This window comes from Helianthus annuus, chromosome 1 (assembly GCF_002127325.2).
Source record: "Helianthus annuus cultivar XRQ/B chromosome 1, HanXRQr2.0-SUNRISE, whole genome shotgun sequence".
Lineage (NCBI taxonomy): Eukaryota > Viridiplantae > Streptophyta > Magnoliopsida > Asterales > Asteraceae > Helianthus > Helianthus annuus.
Window position 1 is genome coordinate 20,162,085 of NC_035433.2, and position 21,840 is coordinate 20,183,924.

The 21,840-nt window shown below is 36.2% G+C and overlaps 1 protein-coding gene across 1 annotated transcript; it reads left to right on the forward strand.

Annotated features, from left to right (window-relative positions):
- The first annotated feature begins 18,249 nt into the window (after nt 1–18,249).
- On the forward strand, nt 18,250–19,612 carry LOC110935353 (stem-specific protein TSJT1). The gene is made up of 4 exons (XM_022177761.2): nt 18,250–18,493; nt 18,578–18,818; nt 18,892–19,012; nt 19,380–19,612. Exons 1-4 carry the CDS (start codon nt 18,285–18,287, stop codon nt 19,565–19,567), a joined length of 759 nt encoding a protein of 252 aa, XP_022033453.1. The 5' UTR covers nt 18,250–18,284; the 3' UTR covers nt 19,568–19,612.
- The last annotated feature ends 2,228 nt before the right edge of the window (nt 19,613–21,840 follow it).

A 21,840-nucleotide genomic window follows, 5' to 3' on the forward strand; every position in this document is an offset into this window, starting at 1 on the left:
TGAACAAGGATTGATATGTGCAAAGCATACACATATTTATACCAATCCCAAGTATGAAATACAATATTTCCTTGGTTTGGCATTTGTTTGATGGTTGAAGTGACACAGGTGTCACAGTCTCCCCTACTTTAGGAAATTTCGTCCCGAAATTTAATTCTAGAGGAACTCGTGAGGACAGCTGTGAAGGTTTCGCCTTATAATAGATCCATTGAACCCTTAGGTAAAACCCTGGGCCATGTTAGGATTCTTAGCGAATTTGTTAACCCTCAGAGTGAATTCCTTGAAATAGTAAAACATGAAATTTTGAACTACTGATTGACGAACGTTTCTTATGAAGGCTTATCATAGGAAAACTTGGTGTGTGATTGAGATCAGAATTGGGGGAGTGTGAGAATAAATGACATTGGTCGAGGTCCGAGACTTCTCCCGTATCATTATTCTTGTCACTAGGTCTTAACACATGATGAAACTTCCTGTGGTTCCTGTGCACTGAATTCCATAATTATGTAGGCCTCCATAATTACGTAATTCCTTGCATAGTCCGCACAGTCCATTTCATAATCCGTAGGAAAAATTACTTGAATAAATATGAAGCGATTTGACTAGACCACCAAAGGATCCTTTTAATTCGATCAACGAACGATCTTTTTAACTAGATCAACACATGATCTTCTTAACTAGACCGTCGTATGATCTCTTTAAATAGACCGCTTAAGGGATCATTTTTATATCATCACATGATATTTCTAATCAGATTTTCAAAATCAATCTGTTTAAGCAGACCTTTCAAGAGGTCCAATTATAGAATAATACTTTATAACCCGAGGGACTTAACTACACTGTTGAAATCCATTAAGGGTTTAAGATAATATCTTTGGATATCCCATTATGAATCTCTCGTATGAAGATATGAAAGATTCTATGAGGATTTGGATGGATCACATACAACCACAAAACATGTAAGAAAATTCATAAGCACAAATTTAGTTAACTTGATTCTTTATTTTGTTATCCTTAGGTATGGATATTAAGGCACACTAGGAATCCAACCTATGGATTTCATTTGGCACTTTAACGATTTATGAAGATCTATCTATAAAGATAGAGGGATTCTCAATAAGTGTTTGACTTTGTTTCTTAAAAGAAACGAGAGTTTAAGGTTCTTGGGGAGATCACAAGTGATCATAATATGACAGAACCATACGAGTAGTTTGTCTTTGGGTTGACATCATAAAGTTGCATCAAGCATTCACACAAACGCATAAATTTTGCAGAAATAAAAACAACAAATCTTTATTTATGTAACAACGGAATTGTCTTGAAGTGTCAAAAGATAGCAACTAAGGAAATACAAAACACTAATTGTTCACTGCTGCATCATTGTTCATGTTTGCCTCATTGATGTTGAACACTCGTCCACGTGCTGGAGGTATGTTAACAAGCCTTGGGCAATTGTTCCTGTAGTGGGTAAGGTCACCACAGTTATAACATGACCCTGGAGGGAACCGTGCTTGAACAGCAGCAGGGTTTGCAGCAGCTTGATTTGCATAACGACAAACATTGATCAAATGTCCCAACCGCCCACAGTGGGTACATTTGTGACACTGCTCTTGCTCTAGATGATGACGGTTGCATTTGTTGCACAACGGTGCAGTACCAACATAGTTTTGTCTTTTACGAGGTTGTGTTGGCTGGTTTGGTGCAACTTGTTTGTCTTGAGCAGTTACAGCGTAGCTTTGAGAGGCTTTGCGCTTTTTCTTCTTGGGCACCTCAGCACTTTCTTCCTTTGTTTCCACATGAGCAGTCTTGTCAGATGGTCTTAAGTCGCCCTTCCGAAACAGCTTGTGCTTCCTGATTTGGGATTCAGTCAGAGTGGCAGCCAATTCAATGGCTTGTCTGACAGTAGTAGGGTTGCTGCCAGTAACGATGTCCTGAACTACGTCAGGAAGCCCATCAATGTATTTCTCAATCGCCTTATCCAGAGGCGTAACCATAGTAGGGCATAACAAGCTCAATTCCTCATAGCGATCAGTATAGGCTCGATGTTCCCCACTGTCTTGCTTTAAATCATCAAATTCCCTTTCTGGAGCCCTAAGCTCATGACGAGGACAGAACTCCTTCATCATAAGAGCCCTAAGCTCGGCCCAAGTCTGTGCTAATGCAACCTCTGCACCGCGGTCTCTCATAACCCCGTTCCACCATGTAAGAGCCCTCTTCTGAAACACACTCGAAGAAAACTCGACCTTGCGATTTTCAGGACACTGAACGTGACGGAAAGTATTCTCAATGCTCTCGAACCATTGAAGAAGACCAGTTGCTCCCTCAGAACCATTGAACTTGAGCGGTTTAGCTGAGTTAAAAATCTTGAAATTGCATGGAGCATTGTTGTTGTTGATGGCTTGAGTTATTTGAGCATAAAGAATTGGGAAGGCAGCAGCCATTTGTTGCGCGATGATTTCCGCCAGTTCGGCATTCGCCATCTGATTGTCGCGTCGAGGAGGCATTCTAAAAGAGGGAACATGAGAGGAAACGAGTGAGAGAATTAGACGAAAAGAATGAGATGAAACAAATCTGATGAAAGCAAGGATAGTGGCCGTCTTTCTGTTACTACAAAGCAACAAACGACCTGGTGATTAATCAAAGCAAATAGGTCAAAAATAATGTATCGCGAAGACATGCTCGCCTATAAGTGGACACTCACCCCAAGAGTTCCCAGGTAAGAGTGACTAGTCCGATTATGTGGATTTGTACGAACACTCTAGCCTTAGACAGAAAACTCAGGGTACAGGCACCCACCCTTCCAGTTTGCATGTGTTCACAATATTTAGACCAACTTTGACGAGAGTTTTGAAAATTCAAAGGGGTTCAAAACCTTATAACAGAGGGTTCAAAACCTAGTAATCAATCATCCTAGAACAGATGATTAGTTTTCAAAGCGGTTTTGAAATTTATGTTCTTGTTGCGGTCGTCGCCTAAGGATAGGTGACGGTGTTGTTTTATGACTAAACGCAAGTAAACTCGCGTTAGGGTCCTAGGAAGGTTATAGACTAGGTCAAAGCATTACTAATAACCTAATTCCCTATAACCATGAGCTCTGATACCAACTTTTCTGTCACACCCCGACCACGTGTAACAACAAAACGTGGCGGAAACGTCGGGGAGTGTTGTAACAGAATCATTGTTTCATAACACATGGAAATTTAAATATTGTTTTATTGATTAAATGAACTCGTTGTTCTATTACAATCACATAAGTACAACTATGATCTTCCAAGTTTTAAAGTTGCTAAGGAACGAGTCCATCCTAAATGTAGCATGTATCAACAATCATCTCAAGACAGCACCTGAAACATGTGTAAAAATAGGTACGTCAGCATAAAAATGCCTGTGAGATACATAGGTTTTGTGAAAACGGAGTTCATGACTTATGTTTGAGAAAAATGTCTAGTCATGAACTTTGTAAATTTGCTTTGTCTTGTAAATCATTTGAAAAACGATAGGATCAGATGATATGTATAAATAAGAGAATAATGTATGGTTAACTGGATAACCATGTAAAATGAGTTTGTATAAGTTAAGTTGTTTGAAAACAATGTTTTAATAAAACGTTTATGGTATATATAAAATATACCTTGGTTTTAAGAAAGTTGAATAAGTAATATATTAAAATATATTTCAGTTCCAATATTGTTAACCCAAGTGTACTAAATAACGCCACGGTATGTAATGCAATGAAAACACTTATATATAAGAAGTACCAGCGGCGTATCTACCATGTTTTCATCACATTACACTCGTTCCGTTATCTAAACACTAACCAAAACCAAATCGTTTGATAGATAGTATATTAAATATACTTTAGTTGTTCAAAATAATAGTTTTCAGTAGTATATTACAAGTATACCTTGGATTTATAAATAACACATTAAACCATGTTTTAGTTTTGTAACTAAGATATCAGTATATGCTTTGGATGTGATAAATAACATATTAAACTATGTTTTAGTTATGTAAGTAACATATCACAATATGCTTTGGATGATTACAAAATATATATTGGTTCTGTACAATACCACACATGAGAGTATATCAAACTATACTTTTTGGGAGTATATCAAAATATACTTTAAAGGTGCGATTTAAGAGTTCATTCAGACCTAGTGCATCAAACTACACCTTTGAGACTATAAGGATACCACAAAGGAAATCCCTATTTGGATGGAGAAACAAATTGGTTTCAGACATTCCATGACAACAGGAATGGGGTGTCTAGTCCTATAGCGCTATATCATACTACCAATCGGTCTGGTGAACAAAATAAGTACTATTCCAACAATTACTTTTGTAGTCCTTGAGAAATCAGTGTTTAAACCATAGATAGTCATTTTGTTTGTCAAAAGATAAATACTAACATGTATAATCAATTATACTTTGAAATCATGAAAATAACAGATAGGTACACATGCTTCACCCCAAAACAGTTGAAAACAGTAAAAGAGGGGTTCAATGTACTCACCTGAGATTGCTTTGGAGTTCTTGTATAATAACCAGACAAAGCTAAAGATCACGGGATATCAAACGGCACCTAATAGGTAGCTATGTTAATATACCGGATCAAATCGGACGGATCGGATAGTATGCGGGTTCGTAAACCAAACGAGTATAGAGGCTCGTGTAATATGGTTTAACAAAGTCTACATACTAAAATGAAACCTAACCTAAGTGCTTACGCCCCATCACGACCCGTTTAGGTAGCTTATGCTACTCTAACGCATCGTTCGCGTAGAACGCGTTCGGAACGCCTAACATTGCGACCACTAGATATAACCTTGGAAGGTTATAGCTATGGTCACCTAATGTGTTTGGTCGGGTCCTAATGACCGACCAAATGGGTCGGGTTCGAAAGTATAAGCGATGGTTTAAATCGCTTACCTTACGACCCTATATAAGCACTAAACTAAAAGTGACGAGCTAAGCATGTTAGAACATGCTTAACTAAGTTTAGAAACAGGTTTGGCATCAAAACAAACGGCTTTGATGCCCACGAGTAGTTTGGTTACAAAATACGCAAGAATGCGCATTTTGGCCGAAACTACGACTCGTCACTGAGCCTAGATAACGTGGTAATCAGTAGGTATGGTCACTATGGACCATAACCATCGTGATCACGCTCACGTTATGAAGTTCCATGAACTTCACATTGACCAAAAGCTGGTCAATGCAGAAAGTCAACAAAACGTTGACTTTCGGACTCGAAAAGCGAATAAAAGAACGAAAGAAGACTTACGGAGGGTCCCCGAGTGCTAATCAAGATCAAATAGCTCAGGTATGAAACAACGGTTCCAACTTAGAGCCTTAAGATCTGATTTTGTGATTTTTACACTAAAGGGGGGGGGGGTATTTATAGGAAAGGTGGAACCGTTAGGATCGTTTTATCGAATATCGTGCCTTGATCTCGTGCGTACATGTGTCCAGGGGTTAAATACACTGAACTTGGCCCTTGGCCCTTCATTTGGGTGAAAAGGCATCGCCCCTTGATCGAACGAAAGGCCAGATTCTGCATTAAATGCAAAATCTTCTGTCAGACATCCTTACGCGGCCCGCCTACACATTTGGGCAAACCTTACGCGGGCCGCCTGGCCCCTCTGATCTGCACCACTTGCAGAATTTACATATTTGGCCCCTGTTGCGTTTTTAAGCCATTTCCAGCCCTTTCAAGACCTGTAAAGCCATCTTTAAGGCCCTAAAATGATGCCTAAACATTGTGGACATGAAACATGCCCAAAAATATGTCGGATGTCGGTTCGTTTGGCCGTACGATCGCGATGTTCGCTTAATTACGACGGAATGCGCATAAGCGTGAAAGACGATCCAAATGACGCGACAAATGGATTTTTCTCATGCCAAACACTAAGGCATAATATAAGGATGCTTACATAAATTTTTGGATGTCCGGATGTATTCAGAACGTGAGTTATGCGCGAAAGTGCAAACTTATGCACTTTTTGACACTTTTAGTCCCTGAATGATCCAAAAGTTTGTTTTAGCATACCAAACCCCTCAAAGCCTATTTCTAAGCTATGTAAAGGATATATATGGTATGTTTAACTTATGGACATGTTCCGAAATGTTCGTTACAGTTCAAATTGGCATACTTTCGCAGTTTGTCAAGTTTAGTCCCTGTAAGCGAATTAACTTGTTTTTGCCATACCAAAGCCTTCAAAACTTATTTCTAAGTTATGTAAAGGTTATTTAAGGTATGTTAAGTGTATGATGGTCTCCCGGAGTATTTGTCGCATTAAACTAAGTACGTTTATGCACCAGTTTGCGTATAATTCTCCAGAAAGCGTTGTAGAGTATGAAATTGAACAAGGATTGATATGTGCAAAGCATACACATATTTATACCAATCCCAAGTATGAAATACAATATTTCCTTGGTTTGGCATTTGTTTGATGGTTGAAGTGACACAGGTGTCACATTGGACTTGGGGTGACTAAAGAATATATCATCAACAAATATTAAAAGATCACAGCTTCTTGGACGGCAAGTAGGGGGCACGAAGAAAGGAGAAGCAGGCGAAGATCATCTCACCGTCATGAGCGGCTAGTCTTTGTGTGGTTTCCTCCAGATGAAGGGTTTGTGTAATTAGGTACTTTTATGTGTTTTTAATCATTGTAACTTGGTGATCTAAGCATCCGATGCTTTTCACCATGGATTTAATTGACTGATTGTAACTGATTGCATTTATTTAAACCTTAATTTCTAAGCATTCAGTTCCCGAGAGTTCTACTAATTGGATATATTTGACATGAGGTTAGGGTTTGTAATTGTAATTGATAATCATTCGATAACCTCCTGTTATGTATTGACCGGAGTACTTAGTCGTTGGTTATCACAATTAGTTAATTAGGTTAAACATTTATGTCTATGTGAATGTTTTGATTAAACACATAACTGAACTTGTTTGCAAACCTGAAATCTGGAGGAACCTTTTGTTTTCCTATTGTTTAAAACCTCAAGTTCTTAATTCGTAATTTAGTTAATCCACAAATCAAACCACAAGAATTTACTTTTCTACATTAGTTAATAAATACTTATCGTTACACACTTTCCACAATCCTCCTCTGGTTCGATATCCGACTTACTCTATCTACATAGTTTATTTCGGTTTTTGCATGTCCTTAACGACATACATCAATTCACATTCACATTCGCGTTTGCATTGACATTCGGATTTACCAACCTTGGGCAGTTGTTGCGAAAATGACCCATTTCACCACAATTGTAACACGAACCAGGTGGGAATCTAGCAGCATTCCCTTGAACTGGAGCTTGATTCTGAACAGCTTTATTTTGACCCAAACGACAAATGTTGGCCAAATGCCCAAGTATACCACAAGTAGTACACTGCTTACAGGCCTGTTGGGCAACATGATGACCATTACATCGAGCACAGTGAGGTGCGGTACCAGCATATGCTTTCTTGGCAGGAGGTTGAGCCGGTGGGTTCTGAGCAGTAACAGCAAAATTCTGGGAAGCCTTGCGCTTCCTTGACTTCTTAGAAGACTCACCCTTCTTCTTACCCTTACCATTTTCTTGTGCAGAATCAACCGACTTCTTCTTGTCACCCTTACGGGTCAGTTTCCCCTTTCTGACCTGAGACTTGGTCAGAGTAGCAGCTAATTCAATTGCCTGACGTACGGTGGTAGGATTACTACCGGTGACAATATCTTGCACAGAATCGGGCAAACCATCGATATACCTCTCTATTGCCTTCTCCAATGGGGTAACCATAGTAGGACACAACAAACTGAGCTCCTCATAACGATCTGTATACGAACGGTGTTCTCCCCCATCTTGTTTCAAATCATCGAATTCTCGTTCCAAAGCTCGAATCTCGTGACGGGGACAGAACTCTTTCATCATGAGAGCTCGAAGCTCTTCCCACGTTTGTGCCAACACCACATCGGCACCCCTATCACGCATCACACCGTTCCACCATGTGAGAGCACGCTTCTCGAACACACTTGATGTAAACTCAACCTTACGCTCATTCGGACATTGCACATGCCTGAATGTGCTCTCGATACTCTCGAACCACTGTAGGAGCGTAGTTGCTCCTTGAGACCCAGAAAACTTCAACGGTTTAGCAGAATTGAAATTCTTGAAACTACACTGGGTGTTGTTGTTATTATTGTTGTATAACTGATGGATCTGGGTTACTACGTTCGGAAGCACCACAACCATTTGCTGAGCGACAAGTGCAGCGCCTTCTTCATTGGTTAGAGGTTGTGCATCTCGTCGAGGAGGCATTGTCTAAAAGGACAAGTAAACATGAGAAACGAGTGAGGTCGATAATAGGAAAACAAATAAAAGAGGTATTGAAAATATCGACAAAACATAAGGAAGGCGATCATTCGTTCGTTACCTCGAACAAACAAACGACACGTAGAGACCAATCAAAGTAAATGGGTCATAATAATGTATCACCGAAGACATGCTCGCCTATAAGTGAATACTCACCCCAAGAGTTCCCAGGTAAGAGTGACTAGTCCGATTATGTGGATTTGTACGAACACTCTAGCCGTAGACAGAAAACTCAGGGTACAGGCATTCACCCTTCCAGTTTGCACGTGTTCACACTATAAGACCCAAAATTTGACGAGATTTTGAAGACTTAGAGGGTTCAAAACCTTATAACAAATCATTTATGAAGAAATGATTAGTTTTCAAAGCGGATTCGAAATTTGTGTTCTCATTGTGGTTATCACCTAAGGGTAGGTGACAGTTTTGTTTTAAAATCTAAACGCAAGAAGACTCGCGTTAGGGTCCTAGAAAGTTATAGTCTAGGTCAAAACATTACTAATAACCTAATTCCCTATAACCATTGGCTTTGATACCAACTCTTCTGTCACACCCCGATCGTGTTAAAACAACGAAACCGCGGCGGAAACGTCGGGGAGTGTTTTAACAGAATCATTGTTTCACAACCATGGATACAAAAGTTTCGTTTTATCGATTCATTAAGTAATTTACATTGTCTTAAAACCAAACAAACAAGTTACACATCGACTATCATTGTTATTATGTCACTAAGGCCTCGTCCAGATCCTATGTGAACATGCATCCTAGCAATCAACATCAAGCAACATTACCTGAAACATATGTAAAAACAAAGTCAGCAAAGAAATGCTGGTGAGCACATAGGTTTTATGAGAGTATCGGATTCATGGCTCGTTTACATGTTGCAAAACCTTATTAAAAACCTTGTTTTGAAAAGTGTATAGTATTGCAACATAATTAACCAACTCAAATCAAGTGGGTTATAGTTTATAAAATCTCGTAGCCATGATTCTTAACCCCAAAACATTTGGTTTAGTAAACCAATTTGTAAAACATCTCGTAAAAACTCGTTAATAAAACTCGTATGGTTTATATTACTTAGAAAATATCTTTGTGTGACATCGTTTCAAAATCGTTTATCCAAGTGAACTAAATAATGCCACGGAATGTAATATGATAAAAAAACTTATATATAAGAAGTACCAATGGTGTATCTACCATGCTTTTATCATATCACACACGTCCCATTATCTAATCACAAGCCAAAAACCAATCGTTTATCCAAATCGTTTAACTTGTTAAAATCGTTTCAATCGTTTAATTGTTCCAAAATCACTTAATTGTTCCCAAAGTCGCTTCTCGTTTTAATTGTGAAACTACTTTTGGTCGTCTCGCTAATAACATTCAAACCTTCACAACTCGCTTCTTACTTCTCGCATTAACAAACCACCAAAGGGTAAGTTAACAATCACAGATTCAGTTGTTACCCACATAACCCCCACACATAACCATGGGTGCAGTCTGATAACGGGATTTGTCAGATCCTATGGTACCATAACCTAATACTGGTCGGCTTGATCAATGTTAATGAATGTCATTCGTTATGTAACTACGTCCAACAAGTTTGTTCACATTATCGAAATCGTTATTTGTTTAATATAAACCATTTTAATTGTTTTTGAAACCATCGTTAAAATATCGAAAACATTTAACACATATGAATCACCCCAAAACAATCGAAAACAGTAAAATAGGGGAACTATGTACTCACGGTGAAGTGCAAATTGTGACAACTGCCAAATTTGCATGCATCCGTACAATTAATTAGACAATAATTAATCATTAATGATTGTGCCGGTTTACAATCTATGACTTGAATTGCTTTCCGATTATTACCATATACCTACATGTGCATCATATATTGCTTAAGGTCATGTCATTATTGCATGAGAACTTTATTGACCCAAAAGATGCACGAAACACAGTAAGCACAGTTATCCGGCAAATCAGAGAAATGCTGACGGAGTTCAGTACATAGACAGACAAGGTATTGAGACACAGAATGAGCCAGAAACCAAGTCTTACACTAGTATAGTGTGTAGGAAAGTAAGGATCATAAAACTGTCTTCCTAGCAATAGTTTAAGTGCCGGAAAGTGCCTAAAACTCACATAAAGTGCTGAATTCAGCAAAATTCAGTATAAATCAGCATTTTAACATACTTTTATCATGCAGAAATATGGTAAAATGGTCCTCAATGGTTTCCTAAGTGTCAGGAATCAAAAGTGTCACAAAAGGGTACATAAAGAACACTAAACTGCGAAGTTTAGCACTTTAATGAACAGTAATGAACCGAACAACCGGACACTACCCGAAACACCAAATTTACACTAGAAGCATTGTTTTAACATTACCAAGCTAGTTATGATCCTCGAACACCATAACACACCATAAAAATATCTAATAACTAAACACCCAAACTAAACACTTGGATTTGAACTAGAATGAAACTAACTAGTTAAAACCTAGTCTACTACCCCCCCCCCACCTAGTTCATGGCCCATAATGTGGGACCCACAATTGATTTTATTTGTTATAAAAATAGATTGTGTTCTCTCTTTATTAAGCATAAAATCCATGAAAGATCTTGTGTCATTGGTTATAAGTAACACCCTCAAGATTATACCCCCATTCCTCATTCCACACTTTGCAAAACTCCTTCCTTCTCCTCCCTCCATACCTACGGCCACACATACCCATCTCACAACCTCCATTTTCAACCTTCTTCCATACATTCCAAGGTGATCTAGAGGTGTAAGAAGCTAAGTTAGGAAGCTTGGAGCTTTCGGAAGTTGAAGGACCTTCACTGTTTGCTTTTATCCACTTGTTTTCTCCTCTTGATCATCCCTAGCCTTGAGCTAGTGGTAAGAACCATGATCTTGCTAGTTTACTTCTATTTTAAGTGGTTAAAAGATGATACAAGATGATTATCAAGAAGAACACTAAGAAACAAGAAGATGAAACATGAACATAAGCTTAAAATTATAAGAAATCATGAAGAAATCATGTTATTTATGTGTTGTTATACTTGATGATTGTTGTTTGCTTGTGTAAATGATGTAGATCATCATATGATCTTGCTAGATCATGATTAAAAACATGATATGGCAAGATGAGAGGATGATTACGTTAAGAAATAAATAGACCATCCATATGTAAATCATGAACTTGAAGTATAAATTGTTTTTCTTGTAAAATGATGATCAAAGTAAGTTGTGATACTTGTAGATCTAGAAATTTTATGGATGATTTCTAAAGAAACCGAGTTAAAAATATAAGTTTTGTTAAAACTTGGTTCTTACATAAACAAACTCTATTTTTGGTGGTTAAACAAGTGTAGAAACACTTGGGTAATAAGAAAATTTCATAAAGAAACATTTTTAGAAAATATGACAAGGAGTTGTAAACATCTAACATCTTTAAAAATGAAGCTTTTAAAGAACTAATCACACTTTAGAAGTTAATAAGGCTTACTAAGAACACTAGTAAGTTCCTACAATTTTTTTTACAAGATTCAAGTTCATGAAGTAATAGATTATTACTTGATTTTGGCAAGATTGGTAAGTATAGATTGGTTAATGTTGATTGTGGTTTGATTGTGATGATTTTTATAAAAGAAAATGATATGCTTGAAAGCATGGAAACCTCCATTTTTAGGGGAAACTAGGGCAAAATTTTCTAAAAATATAAACACTTAGAAAAATATCTTTAAACAAATATTTACAAGAGTATTTTCAACCATGAATTTCTTACATAAACTTTGCCATAATTTTTGTTACAAAAATATAAATATTGGAGGTTGGTTTTCATAGATAAAAGTGATTAAATATATATTTAGAAGACACCATGTGTGTGATTATTTGTATATTTTGTGTATTAGTTATATTATTTTAGAACTGAAATAATATAACACATCAAAATACCAAGAAATTACAATCCAAAATATCACCAAAAATCTCAAGGAATAATTATACAAGTTACACACAAAATATTGGTGATACCGAATAAGAGAATGTAACTTACAAAATATTCCGGAACTTAATTCACAAGTATATTTTGGTAAATAATATTTTGGACACAAGGAAATGAAAATATGATTTTTATGATTATCACAAAGTTATATCATATTTTCACTACAAATGTCTGGGTAAGTTGACAACTTCAACACATTGAACCTGTTAAGTAATGTGTATCATAAACGATAAATGTGAAGAAACATAAGATAACTTGATAGAAAAATGAATAGTCTCTGTCACACCCCAGCCGATGGCGGAAACATCGGGGCGTGGTACTGAGCGAAACAGATTGTCCAAGAGAATCCATAGTTGATAACAACTATTAATGACAATATATTTAACGTTAATGTCCCATACCATTAACATATAAAGTAAAAACAGTCATTACAGATAGTGTGTCTCAAAAACAAATAAACTGTTCCGAAAACTCAAATTTCTTATTTGGTGGGTTTCTAGACTTCCTACTTGATTTGTCACATTATACATAGCATCCTATCAACCTGTCACATACGTTAAAATAAAGTCAATACATAAAATGTAAAGGTGAGTACACAAGTTTGAGTAGCATATAGTATAACGAAAGCGTTTACGCATAACCAGCATGTATCACGTAACGGGCTAAACATGTAACTATCTAACTATGTTCGCACTTAACCACAAGACTGCGTTGTAGAGTATGCGCGACACATATCCAGCGGACACGTGAAGTAAAGTGATGAGATCCCTAGCAACCCCTGTCCACGACAGGTGCTGAGTCCAAACTATAGTACTATCTCCCTTCCTCTGTCTAGAACATGTGTGACCAAAAGTTGTATTAAGAAGCCAAAGGTTAGTAAATTGATAACAATTGATATGTGCTGAGGGGGGAAATCAAAGATTGCAAAAATGATAGCAATTGGTACCAGTGGGCTGATGATAAAAATACTCACCATTGTTTTAATAATAGACCAAAAAAACTTTAACTTCTAGGTGAAAAAACAAATTACATAGAAATAACACAAGACTGAATGCAAACTGAACTGAACATCCAAATAATCTTTAATTTTGATTAAAAGGTAATAGCTAGTCGGTACTCGGTACCCCATCACAGACTAGCGTTAGCGATTATTACAACCATGACAATTAGTACTAACAAATTATTTTGCTCTGTGATTAATAAACTTTGACTCTAAAAGTCAACACAGCTCCCATCTAGAACATAGTACAAACACTGTTCTGAGAGTCGTAAATCTTGTCGTGAATAATACAAACACCTGGATTACTATTCCTTTTCTGCGGTTTAGAACTCTGATTATTAGACTTCATCTCAAACGTGATTTGCTTCTCCTCATCGCCGGTGCTGGTGACCGTTGTTGTTGTTGTTTTCTTCTTGGGAGTAGATAGGGTAGGTTTTGAGTTAGGGCTTGCAGTTGCAACAATCGCCATTTGTTGAGATGGGAGAGTAAAGAATTAAAAAGGAGAATTGAGAGGTTGTATTTATACATGTATCTGTATTTACAAAAATTGTTCTTTATATGTATAAAGACTAAACTACCCTCATGTGACTTGCATGTGACCAGATTCAACAAAAAAATCTAACTAGGTTAGGGTCAAAGGACAAAACATGCAATAAAATTCCTTATAAAGGGCAAAACCTGTCAAAATTTGTTGAAAAGGACACCGTCTGCAATATGGTATAAAGATAAAGGACAAAACTTGTAATTTTTCCTACATTTTACCTTAGACAACATCAGTGTCTCAAACGCTTTCTATATCACAAAGTTGTTCATCAATGAACGCAATGAAAAGATTATTAATTTTAGAAGAAGGTAAAATCCACATGTTGTGTGATAACAGATATATTTCCATAATGTAAGTATTGTTGATTACACAATGTTTTACATCTTTAACAGTTACATTGCAAAAAACTCTGTTGCAACACCATTTTAATACCATCTAACAAAAAAATTCCAGTCAAGTTTCAACGACGTCAATTCCCATTATCAGTATGTTTTGCAATGACAATAAACAAAAGTCAAGAACAATCTCTATTGAGTGTTGGATTGTATTTGAAATATCCTGTTTTCACACCTGGCCAACTTTATGTTGCATTGTCAAGAGTAAAAAGCAGAGCCGGTGTAAAGTTACTTATATTAGATAAGGATGGAAATGTTACAAGTAAGACAACAAATGTGGTGTACAAGGAGATTTTTAGTGAAATTTGAATTTTATTTTGTGCTTTTTAAACTATCCTATATATTTTTAACTATATGTTGTTAATATAGAATACAATTTCTTTTTTTTAATTAATTCCAAACAAAATTAAATTAACCTTATTTGTTAAACCTCGTGTACACGTAGTTTTTAACCTAATAGAATTACAAATTAAATCGTTTATGGTATTCAACCTGTTTAACAGTATGTAAGCTAGTTTTATCTAATATATTAAATAAAATTAGACTTCAGTAATTTTTTTATTTGGAAAAATAGCAAAGGAGTATTTTACACAAGGCCGAACTAACGAACAGTGTTGCAGAAATCGGCTTAGGCGGCCGATTAATCGGCGCCTAGGCGCTAGGCGGCCACTTACTGCCTAATTTTGAGCTAGTCGGTTAATTAATCGGCCATGGTCAAAGTCGGTCAAAGGCGGTACCTCGGCGGTCAAAAATCGGATTAATCGGACTATATTAATCAGTCAAAATCGGTCCTAGGCGGTCAAAATTGGTCAAATTCGGTCAAAATCGGTCAAAATCAAACCATACTATCTGAAACTTGAAGTATTTATGTGAATTTTGAAGTATTATTTTTATATTATTGGGTATATATATAAAATTTTGAAACAATACATACAAAAATCCCATTTTAATTAATCCCAATTAATCCCTAGGCGGTACCTCACCGCCCGACTAGCGCCTAGCGCCTTCTATTGCTAACGAATGATAAAAAGATGAGGATGAATCTAACACATTGAGTTGGATCATTGTCAGCTGCACGTGTGGACCAATCAATGGATGTTAACGTTTGAAAAGGCAACACAAACTTGTACTACATTCTCTATATCATAAAAAAGTAATATTTTAGTTTTGAACTAGTTATTTTCTGCCCGCGCATTGCGGCGGGACCCAATGACTACAAAAGGCGTGTCAGCAACGGCAAACAGATACCGAATATCAAAACATAAATAAAATGACATGGTAAGGATAGTCACTCCGTCATAAAAAAACGATTTTAAATAACCTAATATATAATAATAGGACTCACACGCCCTACACGTTGGAAATTCGGTTGTTTTCAGTTCAGTTATTACGGTGCTAACACGTTAAAATATGGATGAGCTCGGTACCGGTAACGGCAGTGAAAGTACCGATCCAGAAAATCATCGAAATTAGGTACCGGCATCGGGAATGCTCGGTACACTACGGTATGGTATTTGAATGTAAAAATCAATAAATACAGGTATGGTGCTAGACCGGTGTCGAACCGAAAGTAACGATTCTGAAAACGCCAAAAGGTGGGTACCAAATTGGTACCGAAAATGATTTGGTATAGTAAATTTGGTACCGATACGATACCGATTCGTTTACAGGATTTGATACGATTTGCTCATCAATATTTAAAATATCCAAGTTAATTTTACATGCTACAATTCATTCATTAGAGAAAAAGACAAAAAAGAAAGCAAGATAAGTTGTTGTGTATATAAAACCTCATTCAAACGAAATACAGTTTACTTACTGTGTGTATGAAAAGTAATCTAAACGGTGCAATTACTTGCATTGCTGCGTTGCAACAGGATTTGATGAGCTCGTTACCAACCGGTACCGAAAATACTGGTACCGAAATCCCCAAAAGTGGGTACCGGTACCGAATAAACCTAGTATGGCACGGTTCGGTACAGGTCGGTATTGGTACGGCACCGGTATTTGAGGGTAAAAACCGATGAATACCTGTGCGGAACCGGTACCAAAAATACACCGATTTGGTAAATTTGAGACCGGTACCTATACCCAATACCATTTGCTACTTGCATTGCTGCGTTGCTACAGGATTTGATGAGCTCGTTAACAACCGGTACCGAAAATACTGGTACCGAAATCCCCAAAAGTGGGTACCGGTACCGAATATACCTAGTATGGCACGGTTTGGTACAGTTTGGTACAGGTCGGTATTGGTACGACACCGGTATTTGAGGGTAAAAACCGGTGAATACCTGTGCGGAACCGGTACCAAAAATACACCGGTTTGGTAAATTTGAGACTGGTACCTATACCCAATACCATTTGCTCATCTCTTAATAATTTAATAATCTAATTGTAATATTAATTTAATAATAAATCAATTGTTGTATGAATTTAATAATAATAAATCCACTGTTCATTATGTTTCTTTTTTATCATATATGAATTGTTTAAAAAGATTTAAATGCATAAACAGATTAGACATTTAAAATGGATCCTTTTGAATTGTTTAAAAAGATTTGAATACATAAACAGATTAGACATTTAAAATAGATCCGTTATATCTATGTAAGTGTAACATATTTATATTTCTGAGAGTGATTGTAAAATTTTACGAGTGAGGAGAGAAAAAAGAGAGAAAAAATTACCATTCTCATTAAATTTGAAGCTGATACTATTCAACTCTAAAAGTTTTTTTATATTTTTTGAAAATGGTTAATTGAAAATGAGAGAAAAAATATAAGGTTTTTTAGGGTAATTATAGAGATGTATAATATTTGATTATGAATGCTCTTAGATCAATTAAAGAAACTTATCGTCATATCATCACCATATAGATATTATTCTCATGTGTTAAAAAAAATCTCACTATAAGGGGATCCGGAGTATTGTGCGGGTTGGTCTGTCCGGGTTAGGACCAACGTCAGAACACCACCGTCACCTTCGCAGGTAAGGCAGGCAGGTTCCGAAAGCTAGCACCACAATCCCACTAGAGATTATTGTTTTCAATGTATGTTTTAACCGTTGCACCCCAAAAATTGACCATTTAATATTTAAAAAAAATCAAATTCAAATAATCAATTAAATTTTCTTTATTTAACCAACCCATTTTATTATTCAATCTATGCTGTAGACATCAAACTCTCTCAATTTTATATGTCTATCTACCAAAACCTCTCTAAATAATATGTTTCCATATTCATAAAATGGCAAGGAACTCGTGGACTAAAGAGGAAGACATCGCGTTGGCGATGTCATATGTCGCGATCCATCACGAACGTAATGGTCAGAAAACACATAAAAATGTCTTATTTCTAAAACGCAATGGCTTAAAAACACAAAAGAAAGTGTTCTCTCTAAAACGCAATAGACTAAAAACACATAAAAATGTGTTTTACCTAAAACACAATTACTAAAAACACTTCAAAAATGTGTTTTACTAAAATGCAATGGTTAGAAAATACATAAAAATGTCTTATTTTTATTTACAGAAAATTTATTTATTTTACAGATGTGAAAAGTTGTGCAGTTTTAATTTTAAAATGAATTTAATATTAAAAGATGTCATTGGTTTGATTTTTTTTTCTGGTAAAATCAAAGCTGTGTATATTTTTAATAACGTTTACTAGATGATATATAAATAGAGTATAAAACTTTAATATAATAATACATAAATTTTATCAATTCCAGTATTTTTTTTTATATATTTACAGATATAATTTCTATTTTGATGTTGATTAGAATAATGAATATGTTGGTCAAAAAGGTTGCATATCCTTGATTTTGATTTGGATAATACTGCCACATCAAACCCCAACAGACCCCACGAAAGATGACTATAAATAACACATGAACATCCTACATCTATTCATCATCTTTCTTTGCAATACAATCCACATAGATATATATATTTCGTGTCAAGAAAACATGATGGGAGTCTTCAAGAATGGGTTGGTGAGTGCACCAAAAGAACTGAATAGCCCATCATCCTCTTTCCATCAACACGAAGAAGATCAAGATCAACATCCCTTGAAGCATTTCTTGAAATCCTACACCAATGCGTTCTCGATTTCGTTCGGAAATGATGTTTCTTTGGCTCTTGATCCTTCTTCTCAGGTCCAGTTACCACAACAAAGGTATGTATGTCAGGCGGATACTAGAGGTGTCCAATTCGAAAGCCTTTTGTGACATTGATATTGATAATATGCATATGCATGCAGGTTGTTTTGTAGCATGGATGACATTTACTGCATATTCTTGGGGGGTTTAAACAACTTGTGCACCCTTAACAAGCAATATGGGTTAACAAAGGTAGCTAATGAACCCATGTTTGTGATACAAGCTTACAAGACCCTCCGAGACCGTGGTCCATATCCGGCTCATTCGGTTCTCAAAGAGCTTGATGGGAGTTTCGGGTTTATACTCTATAATGTCATGTCTAAAACTGTCTTTGTATCACTTGTAAGTTGCTTTAAAACTTTACCTATAATATTACAACTAGAAGGGTAATATTGACCTTTATGTTAATATGTAGGGTGCAAATGGGGAAGTAAAGCTCTTCTGGGGCATAGCAGCTGATGGCTCTGTGGTAATTTCTGACAACTTGGTGGCCATTAAGTCTAGCTGCTCCAAGTCATTTGCTCCCTTCCCAACCGGTTAGGATTCTTACTCTTATTTATTGAGGGTAAAATTGTCTATTACATGGTGTATTTAACTACTATTTATGGTGGTTAAATGAAATATCTTTTGTGAGTTATCTGTGGGTTTTGGGTGTGTTTTATGGTTGAAATTTTGATGTTTTATGACTTTTTACACTTTTTAGAAAATTTGGTTTTGTATCCAACTCCTAGCCTATATAAAGATAAATGGCCAGTTTGGTTTTTAGAAACGCTTTTCAAATCCTTAACTGAACCGTATAAATCTCAAACTAGCCGATTTTGATCAAATTAACCGGTTCGATTGGTTCTAACGGTTTATAAGCATCCATGTTTGACAATTTGATTTTGTGCACATGTTGTTTAGGATGCATGTACCATACAGAAGGAGGGCTGATAAGCTTTGAGCATCCAAAGAAGAAGATGAAGGCAATTTCAAGGGTTGATAGTGAGGGCATAATGTGTGGTGCCACATTCAAAGTTGATATGTATTCAAAGACCCAAACTATGCCAAGGGTTGGAAGTGAAGCTAATTGGGCTACTTGGGGCGTTTGACTTTTCCTTGGTTGATTCGACATTGCTTTTGATTAAAAAAAAGTTAATTTTTATTTTATTTATTTTTTGTTGTATTTTTTTTTTCATTGTAATTGAATTTGAACACTTATTTTATCTAAATACCTGTTCACTTCTCCTACTTCAAATTGCTGTCTTTTAAAAACAGTATTAATGTCATAAATTTAAAAAATAGATACATATGATAGGTTCAAGTTCTTATAAATTTAAAAAGTAGATACATATGATAGGTTCAATTTCTTATAAAAGAGGTAAAGTGTGTGAGAAATATTATGGAGCACATGACATTATTTAATTTTATGGACTAAGGGAAATAAGGTAATTTTATGGACATGTGACATTATTTATTTTTTAACGTATCAATAATTGATATTCATCAACAATATTATAAACCACCATACAATTTTCAAAAACAGCACGACTTGAATCGTAACACAGTCATGGTGTTTAACATTTGGAATAATTGTATTGATATTCAAGTCACGGTGTTTTAACACCATCTTGGGATAATTGTATTGCTATTCTTGATGTTAAAACACCATAACTTGAATAGCACTACAATCATTCTAGATGTTAAAACACCATGACTTCAAATCATAAGACAATGTTTCTAGATTCCAAATGTTAAAACACCATAAATTGAATCACAATACAATGCTTGTAGATGTTTAAAACAGCACGCCTTGAATCACAATACAAGTAAAACACCATTGTATGAACATAGACAAAACATCATGGACTAAAACATCTGAATGAAACGTAATTTTTTGGGTAAATTACACTTTTCGTCCTTTTTGTTGGTGTCGGATTACAATAGATGCCATTTAACTTCAGTAATTACAGTCATAATCCTTTATTTGGAAAACTCAGTACACCTTTCGTCCTTTAGCACTAACAAGGTTAAAATTTTCAGTTAAGTCTATTCACTCAAGGGCAATTTAGTCTTTTTACTTGATTATTTATAGTATAATAAAAGAAAATAACATCAAACATAACTACCCTCTTTTCTCCCTTGCTCCTCGCCCCCCCCTCTCTCTCTCTCTCTCTCTCTCTCACACACACACACACACTCACTCACACACGTTGAACTCTTTTGCTATCTAAACAAATCAGTAGCCACCACCATCAAACCTACAACCACCAGATCTGAATCCTGTCACCAACAACCCACCACGATATGGAGCATGTCCATGTTTTCAACCACTTTCGTCGTCATCACTTCCTGGCACCATCACCAGCCGTCGCCACCGTCACCTCCTGCCAACACCACCAGGCACCCCACACCCCCTCTCTCTACATCTGACGCCCACGCTACCAACGTTGCATTTTTTTTCTTTTAGATCCGCTGGTGGTCGCCCGTTAAGCTCTAAGTTCGCCCTCTTCATCCATTATAGATTTGAAGATCTAAGTTCGTCGTTGCGGTTTCATTAAAAAAGACGAGAAGAACTTGCATGTGCATTGCATGTGAGTTTTTGAATTTAAAACATGCTAAATTTACCTTTATACTTTTAATCTAAAAAATTAATTAGTTTAATGGTAAACGTTATTTACAATTATATCATTATAATCTCAACCATTAGATTCTAGATCCAAGGGTGTAAAACACTTCTTACACTTCTCACACACAACACCCCTTTTTTGGATATTATGATTGTTTTAAGTAAATATAAGTTTTGAAGGATGCATAAAACTATCCCTATAATATAGAGTAACATGTCATATTCATGGATCATCTTTTACCAAATCCGGCATGAAATTATCTCTTAGCCGATAATAATGTCTCCATTATTATAGGAATAAATTTGTGATAATTATTAGTTTATTGTATTGTATATCCTTTCCTTAGCCATGTATATCTCTTCCTATTTTCCTAATGTAATGGTGCCTATTTAAAGGGCCTTGTTTATTCAATGAAAACACAAAGAAAATTATTTGACCATAAACTCTTTTATGGTATTAGAGCTACGGTTCTGATTTTCTTCTCAAACCCTAAAACCCTAGCCGGTGACTTTCTTTTTTTCCGATCCCTTCCTTTTTTTCCGATCGCTGCCATGACTAAATCCGATCAAGCCGAGCCATCCCAGAAACCCGCAGCCACTCTCCATCCGACGTATTCTGTGACAAATATCCATACCAAAGTACGCACTCTTGATGGCACCAAAGTTATGTATTCTACCTAGATTAAGCTGTTCAAGCTGCATGCGGTGGCTTGTAAAGTCCTCAGCCACATCGATGACACCAAACTGCCTTCTGAA

What these genes read in the sequence shown, in the direction of transcription:
- LOC110935353 (XM_022177761.2), top strand. Translation starts at nt 18,285, where the DNA reads ATGATGGGAGTCTTCAAGAATGGGTTGGTGAGTGCACCAAAAGAACTG. An exon ending in AAACTGTCTTTGTATCACTT is followed by an intron (nt 18,819 to 18,891) that starts GTAAGTTGCTTT and finishes GTTAATATGTAG; the next exon opens with GGTGCAAATGGGGAAGTAAA. An exon ending in ATTTGCTCCCTTCCCAACCG is followed by an intron (nt 19,013 to 19,379) that starts GTTAGGATTCTT and finishes CATGTTGTTTAG; the next exon opens with GATGCATGTACCATACAGAA.